The following is a 12,795-nucleotide window of genomic DNA, read 5'->3' as shown; positions in this document are numbered from 1 at the left end:
AGCTTGGTGCTTTGTGACCACCTAGAGGAGTGGGATAAGGATGGTGGGAGGGACACGTAAGAGGGAGGGGTTATGGGGATATATGTATACATATAGCTGATTCACTTTGTTATACAGCAGAAACTAACACAACATTGTAAAGCAATTATACTCCAACAAAGATGTTAAAAAAAGAAAAAGAAAAAGAAAAAAAAGCATAGGAATGCAGACCAGACATCGCACATGTATATACATCACTGGACTTACTGAGGTGGGATCAGGTGAAAATGACAAAATGAGAAGAGATTAAAAAGGGGGGTGAGAGACCACTGCTATGAACTGAATGTTTGTGTCCCCCTTCCAAAATCCTTATGTTGAAGCCCTAACCCACAGAGTGGCTGTATTTGGAGATGTGGCCACTAAGGAAGTTATGGTTAAATGAGGTCATAAGGCAGGCCCCTGAGCCAACAGGATTAGCGTCCTCACAAGAAGAGAAGCCAGAGAGCTCGCTCATCCACCTTCCTGTGCACACAGGCCAAGGAGAGGTCACGTGAGCACTGGCCAGAAGGTGGCCGTCTGCAACCCAAGAAGAGAGCCCTCACCAGACACTAACCCTGCTGGCACCTTGATCTCGGACTTCCAGTCCTGTGAGAAAATAAATGTCTGTTGTTTACGTCTGTAGTACTTTGCTGTGGCAGCTCTAGCAAACTGATAAAACTACTAAAGACTTCTTTACCCCCTGCTCAGCTGTTTCTTGGGCCAATCATGATTTTAAAGTTTTCTTAAATACAACTTTCTCTTCCTTTAATTTAGATTTATTTTCCTTTGCTCTAATATCAATGGAAATGCAAAATAGTATGGCTTTTTCCATACTTCTACTCTTAATATTCTCAACTTTTTATCAATCTACTAAGCAATATCTAACTAGAAAAGATACCCATATAGCACTGAAAAAAAAATTACTGAAAAGCCAAAGTAAATTAAATTTCTTACTTATTCCTTTCCAAGTGAATAATATGCTCTTTTCCTTCAGCTTGAATGACATAAGACACCTAAATGCACAAAGGAGAAAAGAACAATAAAACACTATCTTCTAAATAACTTTTCAACAACAGAAATTCCATCCTGAATGAAAATAACTTGGTACTGACTAGAACTATTTTATGAAAGAACCTTAAATATACTCATAAATAACAAAAATATACTCTGATCATCCCTACCTTCCTTTAATAAACTACTGTGGAAAACGACCTGCATGTTTACCTAAACTCTTCTTAAATTCATTTATAATTGAGCTATAACTTAAGGGATTATTTTTACTAAGTCCATCCCTGTATTACCTATAGTATAAAGTAGTTCTTCCTTTCGTTTTAAATGAAATGAACCTCTTAGTTTCAAAAGATATTCCCTCGTTCTGGTTAGATGAAATTAATAGCCTTTTATGATTTTATATCTTCATATGGCTCAACACATTTCATCGCTTCTAAACAGACTTTTTCCCCCTCACGTGAACATCTTTGAAATCCGGATACATCGTACAGAGGCAGAGCATTCTAACTGGTAGCACTCTGTTCCTTTCTTAATTAGTGGTACATTAAATAACAGTGTGATGAGGCAACTTACACTGACACATCCTCAGCTTGTGGGAGCCTCTTCTCTACCTCAAACGCTAAAATAACTTGCCCAGTGACTCACTGTTTCATTAGCAAGAAGCACTTAATGTGATCTCTAGAACCAGGGGATTCAACTTTGCCATAATTCTCATAAAAAAGACAGTCATGGAGGGAGTCAACAAATAATAATAGTATCAGAAGTGTCCTCTTATTCTCCCTACTGTTTCTGGACTCTAAGTGAACGTTTTGCCAAGAAACAGCAGGATCTCCTTTCCTAGGGCACTTCAACATCTGACTTCTAGGGCCAAGACCGAGATCCAGGTCCCGGGGTTCTGCTTCCACATCCTGTGTGGGGACCTCAGGACTCTGCCATCTACCTCCTTCTCCACTGAGGCATCAAAAATACCAAGCTCCTTCCAACGCCACAGTTTTGGCGTGTGCCTTTCTATCCTTTCTGCTCTTGGACAGACATAGGACGTAAAAACATCACTTTCATCTCCTCTGAGAAGAATTCTGAGGATCTGAGAATTGTTTTGTGATATTACATTCTTCCCCCAAACAGCTGCCTGGGTTGCTCATTCCCTTCCTTCTGGTCTTTGCTCTGCTCCAGGGTTACCTTCTTAGTAAGGTCTTCCCGGGCTGTCCTATTAAAAAACACAAACCCTCCTACCCCCTCACCCCCACCCCCAATTCCAACATTCCCCACCCCCTCCCTGCTTTAATTTTCCCCATAGCACTTCTTACCATCTTAAGTAATCTCTATTATTAATCTATATTGCTTATTTGTCTCCTCCTCTCCTCCCACGAGAATGGAAGCTCCACAGGGGCATGGAGTTTGTCTGTTTTGTTCACTGCCATATCCCCAGTGCTTAAACAGTGCTTCCACCTCTTCCCCAAATATTTATCAGGGTGCACGCAGGACATTTACTACAATCCCAAGTAGCTATGTGTGCAGTGTTGATAAAGGTCATCAGAGACACGATAAAGTGGAAAACATCGTCCCTGTGCTGCTAAGTGAAGAAAAGGGGAAAAATAACAATGAAAACACAAATTAATTCTACTCTAAAGGCAAAACAAAAATCAAAGAGTAGAATGTCCAGTTCAAAACAAAACAAGGAAAAATTATAAACTGTTCCACTGGAAGGAGATCTTAGAGTCATTTATTCCTTACTTATAAAGAAGTAAATGAAGACGAATGATCTACCCAATTCGTGGTAGCACCCAGAGGGAGGGCTAAGGCTAAAAGCTCTTGATGGTAACTCCAATGTTCTCTTCACTATGCCTAGTCCCTAAACAATGGACAAGCTGCCTTATCGTTAGAAATATATCGGCAATTCAGAGGTAATAAGCTAAACTCTCTATCCTTCATCACCTGTTACTGTTCAACTATAATAAAGTTAAATTATACTTCTATAAAGTTGAAGGGTTTGCAAAGTCAGTTAATATCCAAATATATTATTTCTGAGCTTTACAGTAAGAGAAAAATAGCATAAAAATTAATTTTTGTGCATTGGTTTCCCTGTTAGCATATTATGTTTCTTCTGATATGGAGATAAAACTTGCTTTTGAGCAAACATTCCCAGATATGAAATACATGCATATAACACACTACTATTCTCCAGTGTCAGTAAAGATACAGCATGTAGTACTCTACCTATCACACACTGACAGAGAGGTGAATTCTTATTCGTATAACAAGACCACTGTAACCATCACCAGTCAGGTAAGGGTCAGAAATCTATGTAACCAGCATCCTACCCTGGTCATAGAATTTTACTTAACTGACTATTTCATCCTCTTATGTTTCAAGTTGATTATTTTGTCTTTAAAAAAAAAAAAAAGCTACTAAGGATCAGTTTGTCACTTTACTAGAATAATGTCCAATGGACATCAGTGCCATAATCACTGGCTGACATTACTCACTGAACCAATCACTCCTGAAAATAACACCCTTGTCTTAAAAAAAGTGAAATTTAAATACATATATATTTCTCAAGAGATAACTTACCTGCTCTGAGTAGGGCCTAGGGGCTTCTCTTCTTTCTCTAGTTAATCTCCAAGGAGTTATTATTTCATAAGAAGAGAGATGGGAGGTCTGTTGAAAGCCTACAGAAAAGGGAATAACAAACATTATATAACAACTGAACCTGAGAAACTACATGTCCTAAAATACAATGGAAATCAAAAGCTGAATGTTCAATTCATAGAAAAATCATCTGATGTTCCCACACTAAAATATATATAGCTTTATACAAAGTTTTACAGGAAAATAGCAATATACTAGATAAGTATGAAGGGGAAGAAATGTATTTCTTAAAAAAGGATGTCAGCCTTTATCCAAACAGTATATACACAGCAATCATTTTCAAACAATTTTTAGCTATAAACCCTAATCCCTTGTCTTAAAAGAAATCTTAAGGCATAAACACAAGGAAAAAACTGCTCTGGTCAGGAAATGGAGGGAAGGCATCTAGAACCTGGCACCGTTCACTCCTGTCTCTTTTCCCACCCTCACCCAACATGAATGACAGCCCGAGATGGTACGGGGATACTTACGAAACAGTCAAAAGGACAATAAGAGGGAAAAGTTACTTTTAATGCCTGATGGATTAACTCTAATAAATACATACCTAACAATGTAGCAATTATCTCCAATGAAATTACTGCCACTAATCTGTCCTAAAAAGTTGAATAGATTAAATGTATTAAAAATGAAGTACTCAGAACCATCATGCAAGACTTCCTCCCAATTCCAATCCTGTACAGCTCACCACACAGTGGAATCACGTCTGAGTGGGGCCTGGGTTCTAAACTCATCACTTGAGAGGGGAGAGGGATAAACTAGGAGTGTGGGATTCACAGATACACACCACTATATGTAAAACAGATAAACAACAGGGACCTACTGAAAAGAACCTGAAAAAGAATGAATATATGTATATGCATAACTGAATCACTTTGCTGTACACCTGAAACTAACACAACATTGTAGATCAACTATAATCCAATAAAATTAAAAAAAAAAAACAAACCAAGGACCTACTACTGTATAGCACAGGGAACTATATTCAATATCTTATAATAATCTATAATGGAAAATAATCTGAAAAATATATATATATATAAAAAACTGAATCACTTTGCTGTATACTTGAAACCAATACAATATTGTAAATCAACTATACTTCAATGAAAAAAAAAAGTAAATCTACCTAAAAAAATTAAAATGAAAATAAATAAGTAAATAAAACAATGAGCAGAAAGCCATTTTGGTTCATTGCATTGAAGTAGTCAAGCAGGATTTATGTATAAATACAAAGTTTTATTGTTAGGTTTCCATTTTGTATTTCTGAAATTATCAAAGGTATTAAATAATCATATATTATTTAAAAAATAAGATAACTGGAAAAAAAGTAAACTCATCACTTAAGCAAAATTTGGGTATAATTAAAATGGCCCATTCAAATTCCTTAGGAAGGCACACCCCATGTTGGCATCTGATACAGTCTCTCAATACAACCAACACATCTCTTCTTCCTCCAGCATAACTGCCTATGATGGCATGTCAGTTTGTTCAGAGAACTTGACGAAGTAGATGGTCACCATCTAAGGACCACGGATGAAAAATCTCTATCTCTATATGTCTCCATATACCAAAACCACATTTGTTATGAGGAGGCTTGAGAATGGCATACACAAACAGAAACACTGAGGGAAGAACAGATTCACAGCTTCTACTCAGTGGGGATCAATTTAGGAAATAAATTCATTAAGTAGAATTTCTTGAACAAATAAGTGTCATGAAAAGGAGGAAGAGGGGACCATTATAAATTAAAAGAGCCATATAACCAAATGCAATATCTGGACCTATCTGGATCCTAATTAAAATAAATCAACAGGAAAAAAAAAAATTCTGAGACAACCAGGGAAATTTTAACACTGTATAGATATGTGATGATCTTGAGGAATTAGTATTAATTTTTTAAAGTGTAATAGGCATATTGTGGGTGATGTTTTCTTTAAAAGTCCTTATGTCATAGAGATTCATTCTGAATATTCAAGGGCAACATGACATGACATCCAGGATTCACATCAAAATAATCCAGTGTGCGTTTGAGGGACAAGATACATATGAAACTATATTAAAACTGGGTAATGGGTACAGAGGAGTTCATTACTCTTCTCTCTACTGTTGTGTATGTTTAAAATTTTCGATAGTAAAATAATTATTTTTTAAGTAGTTATCTATCAGGAGTGGGATGACAGGAGAGACTTTTCACTTTATAAGCTCTGTATTACTTACAGTGTCTATGAAACGTTACAATTACAACATATATCATATATATGAGACTATGTGTCATAAACAAACATGTAAGCATCATAAGTAAATGTACCAAACTTGTTTAAAGCGGCTACCACGATGGAATAGAACCAGAGAGTAATGAGATAAGGACTCAGGCTTTATTTCCTGTACTCATGCATGTCCGTATTGTTTGAATTTGTTTTTATAATGAGTATTTTGAAACCCCAAATTACCACTGAAATTAAAAGGGGGAAAAAGGAGTGTTTCTTCAATTAAAAAAGAAAAGCACAAACTATTTAAAGTACTGATTATCTACTATCTCAACACCTCCTGTCTTCCCATCAGCCTCATTAACCTCGCATCCAGACTATGATACCTTCTCACTCTTGCTCTCTCCTCTCCTTTGGATCCAAACTTATGTTCATTCACTCCTTAATTGCCTTATGCCTCTCAGATTTCTCAAATGCAGATTAAAATGAAGCATCTTCACCTAACCTTCCACAAGCTAACACTGTACATAAAAATGTCTATAACCTTGTCTAGTTTGGAATTTTTAAAGATACAATGTAAACAGGAAAATATAAATTATATCTCATTCAGTACAACATGTCATACTAACACTCTGCAAACTCTTTACCCATCAACCCCTTAAATCTTAATAATTAGGCATAACATACCATCTAAATGGGGCTTCACGTCATTACATAAAAATACCAGAAATAGACTCCAATACTCACAAAAGCAACAAGGGGCTGGCTGATCTAAGGCATACTTACGACATACTATGATAAAATATCTTTCAGATATTTGGAGTTGCCAACTGGGAGCCGTGTCAAAAGAAATCCATGGCCTTGATAGAAGCAGGCTTCAAATCACTAAGTAGAAATATCCTTCATCCTAAATTAACTGAGGTACCGGACTATTTCCTCACCCAGAATAAACCTTTCAAGGACCTTCAGTTTTCTCAAATTCCTAAAAACACAAATTTCAATATTATCCTTAATATTTTTCTTTTAGATCATGGTAATTTGTTCAACTACTAAGACAGTCACTCTAGAAGTAATGGCAGGAACAGATGGCAGGAATAAATGCTTTCAGTGGGTTATAGAGAAGAAGCTCCATATGATAAAAAAAAGTCAATCATCCTGTGCATTTATATGCAACTTCCTATGATTCTATAATTATTTCAAAGTAAAAGATTTCTTAAGTAAATCCTTACAGGCAGGGATAAAATGTTAATAGGCTCAGGCAACTGTTATACTAGAAGCTAAACAATATGCAACTAAACTGAAATCTTTTCATCACAGCTCAGAAGCAAACATCACAGAGAAAAAGAAATGCCTCAGAAAAGACAACTACAAATGAGCAGGCACATATTTAAAGAGCTCTCATTTTGAAACATGTTAAGTGACTTTATAAGGTCACATAGCTAGTTTCAGGCCAGGACTGAAGCTACGGATCTTTTACCTAGATTGTTAGAGAAGAATGAAAGTCCAATAAAGGAATATAAGACACATTCTAGCCTTTCTTCCATTTTAATGCACAATTCTTGTTTTGAAAAAAATATAAAAACTAATCATTTATTTTTTAAAGGCTTTCAACATTATACCACCCCAAAATAACTTCTATTTACATATAAGAGCTGTTATTCTGATACGGACTTCTTGGTTTTAAAATCCAAGGATCCACTTTCTGAACGCCATAGGAGTTCCAAAACATCATAAGAAATGCACATATTTTGCTTATGTCATTGAAAAACAATATACACTGGTTGTATGAAACGCCTTCTTCCTGTATTTTTTTCAACATTTCTTCATCCCTAGTCCTGGCTTATTTTTATTCTTTTTCCCGTTCATACCTTGCATAGATTTTCCCCAAATTCCTTTTATTTTTTTTTTTAATTCCAAATAGTAGCACTTTCTCATGGGAATCTAAAGATCAAGTTTCCCATGTCACTATAAAGGACGTGCATCAACATTATTTGTACTATAAAGCTTCAGCCTCAGCACTATTGACATTTGAGGCCAGAAAATTCTTTGCTGTGGGTGTTTTTCTGTGCAATGTAGGATAGCTAGGATCATCCCTGACCTCTACCCACCACTGGCCAGAGGCACCACCAGTGTGACAACTAAAAATATCTTCCAGATGCCTTCTGGGGGCAAAATCACCCCCCCTGAAAACCACTGGTATAGAGTTCACAATGAAAACTAAAATCTTAATACAATCAGCTCCATGGAAAATACAAACTATTTTATCAGAATTTGACAGAATTTGATGCACACCATCAAAAGTCACATTACTAGAAAACATGGGCCGGAGATAAAAGTTAAGAGTTGAGGGCTTCCCTGGTGGTGCAGTGGTTAAGAATCCGCCTGCCAATGCAGGAGACGGGTTCCAGCCCTCGTCCGGGAAGATCCCACACGCCACGGAGGAGCTAAGCCCGTGCGCCACAACTTCTGAACCTGAGCTCTAGGGCCTGAGAGCCACAACTACCAAGCCCACGCACCACAACTACTGAAGCCCGCGTGCGTAGAGCCTGTGCTCCGCAACAAGAGAAGCCACCGCAGTGAGAATGCCGCGCACAGCAATGAAGAGTAGCCCCCGCTCGCCGCAACTAGAGAAAGCCTGAGCACAGCAACGAAGACCCAACACAGCCAAAAATAAATAAATAAAATAATAAATAAATTTATTAAAAAATAAGTAAGAGTTGAAACATGAAACTTAAAGTGTCTTAAACTTAGTAAAAGAAAGAAAAAGGTGTTAGTTGCCCTTCTTTCTTCCTTTAACTCCTTAGATATTTTTACGTACTGTGTTTTGGAGGAAGTCTAAATACATGTTTTGTAAGAGCATCTGAGAAACTGAGTCCCCCTAAAAATGAGTCCCCTTACTGAGTTTATGATTAATCTCTCTATTCAAAACTTTATCCCCTTTCTTGCCCCCTCTGACCTCAATCCTGAGCTAACTGAACACGAATCAACCAGAGTCAGATGACAAAGATTGCTGTTGTTGATAACATCATTACGTGCCTAAAACTGCTGTTGTAGATACTACTATCATTCACGTACAAACTCAGGTTGCTTCTCCAGGGCAAGATGCCCTCATAGGCCCCCAGCCATGGACCACCTGGCCAGAGAATGCAAACCAGAGGCATTCTGACTCCCAAAACCAGGATTAAGAAATGTCAGAAGATGATGATTAATCCCAGCATCTTTGTTCTTCCCCTTTAAAAAAAAAACAAAAACAAAAAAACACACTTCACTCAAAAAGCCAAGCTGGAGTGGATCTGAGACTTGTCTTCCACTCCCTTGTTTGGCACCCTGCAACATACCCTTACTTTGCTGCAAACACCCGCTGTCAGAGTTTGGCTTTCTGTGCCCTGGACACAGAAGCCCTTCCTCAGTCACAAATGTAGACGGATATCAGTTAAAAGAATTCTACCTAATTGCAAAGCAAACAAACGTAAACCCTCAGCCCAGGGCTTTTCTCCTTTCCTTCCCGCCTACTGTGTAAACAAAGAGCCACCCTTAAGTACTTTCACTATAGAAAATAAACCTGGGTTTCACATACAAGATGAAGAAGATAATTCTGTTGTCTGAGTTATTTCTTGAAGAGAAATTGCAATTAGATCCATAAATTGCTATTATTTTGAGCCATATATTTCCATTCCATTCACAAGGTCAGTGCCAAGTAAACATATATTATATATTAATAGCTATCTTCAAACATAATTATAATTTCCACTGTTATGTCCTACATTCTGACTTTTTTCCGTTACAAGTTTTTTTTACATTTAAAAAGAAACAGGGCTTTTGCTACTGTTTGTTTGTAAGTGGCCCTCTGGGAAAAACACTCACCATTTATAAGATTTAATGCCCTAAAGAATTTTAATTCCTCTACCAAAGAATTTAAGTTTCTTGAAACAAAGGACGGTACCTTACTCATCCCCTATTTCCTGCACTGGTACAGTAGATATTCAACAAATGTATTGAGTAAATGACCTCTTTTGATCTTTACAGCTATACATACATAGATCTCATAATTGCAAATTATCATGTACAACCTAAAATAAGCTTTATTTTTTATGATTAGCATCTTTCGTATCAATTTTCCACAAATCCTCACGGCCCACACATTTGTCATGTTAATGCAATGCCACATTTCACTGTATTACTCTGCCATTGACTGCTTACCCTCCCCTCTGAAGCAGCCAATGTGTCAATAGATGGGGAACAGGCTCTCCCAGGCTCTACTTGTATGAGAGTTCTTAGGGGCTACTAAAGGAAGGGGTAGGGGGCACCTTCCAAAAATGAGTTAAGCCATAAAAAAATCTCATTAAAAGGAAAATGTGTCAAAGGGAAAGAAGCATTTCCCATGTATGGGAATGGGTTTTGTCCTACAGTATGACAAATGTTTGGCGGTGACATCATTTTTACTTATTATAAGCTGAAATACTCTAATTCTTACGTTAAAATCAACATAAACCGATACGAAAACAACTGCATATTTAAAAACTGACCGAAGTATTTATAAGTGAACTTCTCAGGTTCCCTAACTCATTCTTAAAGGGCGTGATTCAAGCAGTACCCGACACATGATCACTTTGGGGAAAACGATTTGACTGAAATAACACTTTCACAAAATGAAAAATAAACTACAAATAATATATGAACAAGACTATACAATTCAAAGTGCAATTCAACTTTAATTGGGTCCATGTTGGCCCCATTCAAAGGCAGGGTGGTTGGGAGGTTAGTTACTGAGATACCTAGAGGACCAGATTTACTTATGTGGCAGTCCCATAGTTCTGACACAAAGGTGGCATAACTCCAAGACTCTGCTATATACTAGGCATCAAAGAAAAAAAAGAAATATCATGAGGCTATCTATGTCATATATTTGAGCTTGTGGCTATTCCAAGAAAATGCTTCCAGTTACTTAAAGCTTGCATCTTTGGGGGGATTCTACCATAAAATAGGATTTAAAAAAAATAATCATAATATATATATATATACACACACACACACACACACACATATAAAGTCAACTTTGGTAAGGTAAAAATTATTTATTTATTTATTTAAATTTGGCCTCGCCACTCAGCTTACAGGATCTTAGTTCCCCCACCAGGGATCAAACCTGCACCCCCGGCGGTGAAAGCATGGAGTCCTAACCACTAGACCGCCAAGGAATTCCCGGTAAGGTAAAATTTAAACTATGTTTGGAAAACTGTCTTGGAACCCAGCAACTTGTTCTGTGCATATTTTAATTATAAATGTTTTAGTTTTTTACATAAAAGTCTGAAACTCAAATTATCTTTATATTTATATAGGAGACTACATTCTCCTATTCAGAACAAACATACCAAATTCAAATAATTCACAGGCACCTAAAAACAAAATTAGTACAGACCTAAGTTCTTACCATGTAGTTCATCTTATAGTGATTCACCATGAGTAAGCCTTAAATCTCATTTCTTCTAGAATTCTAGTCTTGAAAAAAAAAAAATTCTAGGTCTGCACATCATAATCACTATCTTAAAAGAAATCAGATGAGGTTTCATACCTGCCTGATTCCCTTTGTTATTGTTCACAGTGATACAAAGGTACCTTTGTCATCCCCAGTTTAAAAAAATATATAGTTTACTGTGTCAGCTTTTGAGAATTTACACTGCATTTCCTCATCGACACAATGTTATAAATGGTAAAAAAAAAAAAAAAAAATCCTACAAAACCTATTTAACTCCTAATGTAACTGGATGTGTAGGTGGTACTTACTGAGTAAGCAAATTCCTCTTTCATTAGCAAAAAAGGTTTCAGTGCTGCTTTAAACATCCTGTATTGCAAAAATTCGGTCAGCTGATTTTGGAAGAACATTCCCGTAGGGAAACATGAGTTGACTCATTGCACACTAATACAAAAGCCTCTTAACTGCTCTCTCCCAGCCTCCAGTCCCTCCCTCCTATATTCTGTCCACCACTGTGTAGCCAGTTATATTAATCGCAAATCTAGTTATGTCACATCCCTACTTAAAAACCGTCCTGCCCAAAGAACTTCCTCCAGGGTAAAGTCCAAACCCCACAGCACATCACAAGAAGACTCTCCCCAGCTGGTACCAACCTACCTTGGTTTTTTCCGTGCCTCCCTTTCACGTAGACTGCCTGGTGACATTCTCATAATTCCCTAACTAGTCGTGTCCTCATACCTCTCCATACTCTTGCAAAAACCCTTCTGCTTAGAAAGAATTCCTACTCCTTTCCTTGAACATTCACCTATATAGATCAGTTCAAATATCACTTTCTCGATAAAACCTTCCCCTATATCCCTCAGATAGACTCAGCACATTTGGTCACCTCCTGCCCCTCCACAAGCATTAAGCTTGGTGTTTATAGGCGTTTGATAAACGCTGACTAAATTTTGAAAGCATACACATGCTTCAGTGAGGGACTGGCCATAAACTGTTAAAGCTGCTGTTAGAAAACATAAGGATATTCCATCCATCTATATGCGGGTATTCAATAAACAGACAGAATCATGGATTACTAAAACTCCAGATGTTTAACCTACTTCCCCTTAAACGTTGGTAAATGTTAACCATATAGAATACTACAGCAAAAAAAGTCTCAACCATAAAAGATTGGGTAGCTTCCCATTCAATAAAGTTTCAGCATTTAGAGCTTCAAAATTCCTGCAATGGGGCAAATTTACCTAATTGAAAAAGAATAAACCAAACATAAGAAAAAATTTAAATTTAGTCCTGCCCTGAAATCTTCACCTTTGAACAACTCTCAAGATAAAGATTTAGTAGAAACCCCCATTCTCCATCATACTCTATGGCTGATAAACAAAACACAACCGTGCAAACAATAATTTAACACGAGCCAAAATAAAGAAAGAAGGTGTT

General features: G+C 37.0%; 1 protein-coding gene across 2 annotated transcripts in view; it reads right to left on the bottom strand.

The window, feature by feature from the left end:
• The window catches only part of ADAM9 (ADAM metallopeptidase domain 9), a 103,543-nt gene that overhangs the window by 89,559 nt on the left and 1,189 nt on the right, over nt 1-12,795 (bottom strand). For both annotated transcript variants that reach the window (XM_082374756.1, XM_082374757.1), the window contains exons 2-3: nt 3,601-3,698; nt 973-1,031 (exon numbers count right to left, since the gene is read on the bottom strand). In XM_082374756.1, the coding sequence (XP_082230882.1) occupies nt 973-1,031; nt 3,601-3,698 (157 nt within the window). The remainder of the gene's footprint in view (nt 1-972; nt 1,032-3,600; nt 3,699-12,795) is intronic.

Source organism: Balaenoptera borealis, assembly GCF_965194805.1.
Source record: "Balaenoptera borealis genome assembly, chromosome: 21".
Lineage (NCBI taxonomy): Eukaryota > Metazoa > Chordata > Mammalia > Artiodactyla > Balaenopteridae > Balaenoptera > Balaenoptera borealis.
Note: the sequence above shows the minus strand (reverse complement) of the source record. Positions and strands in the feature narration are given on the sequence as shown.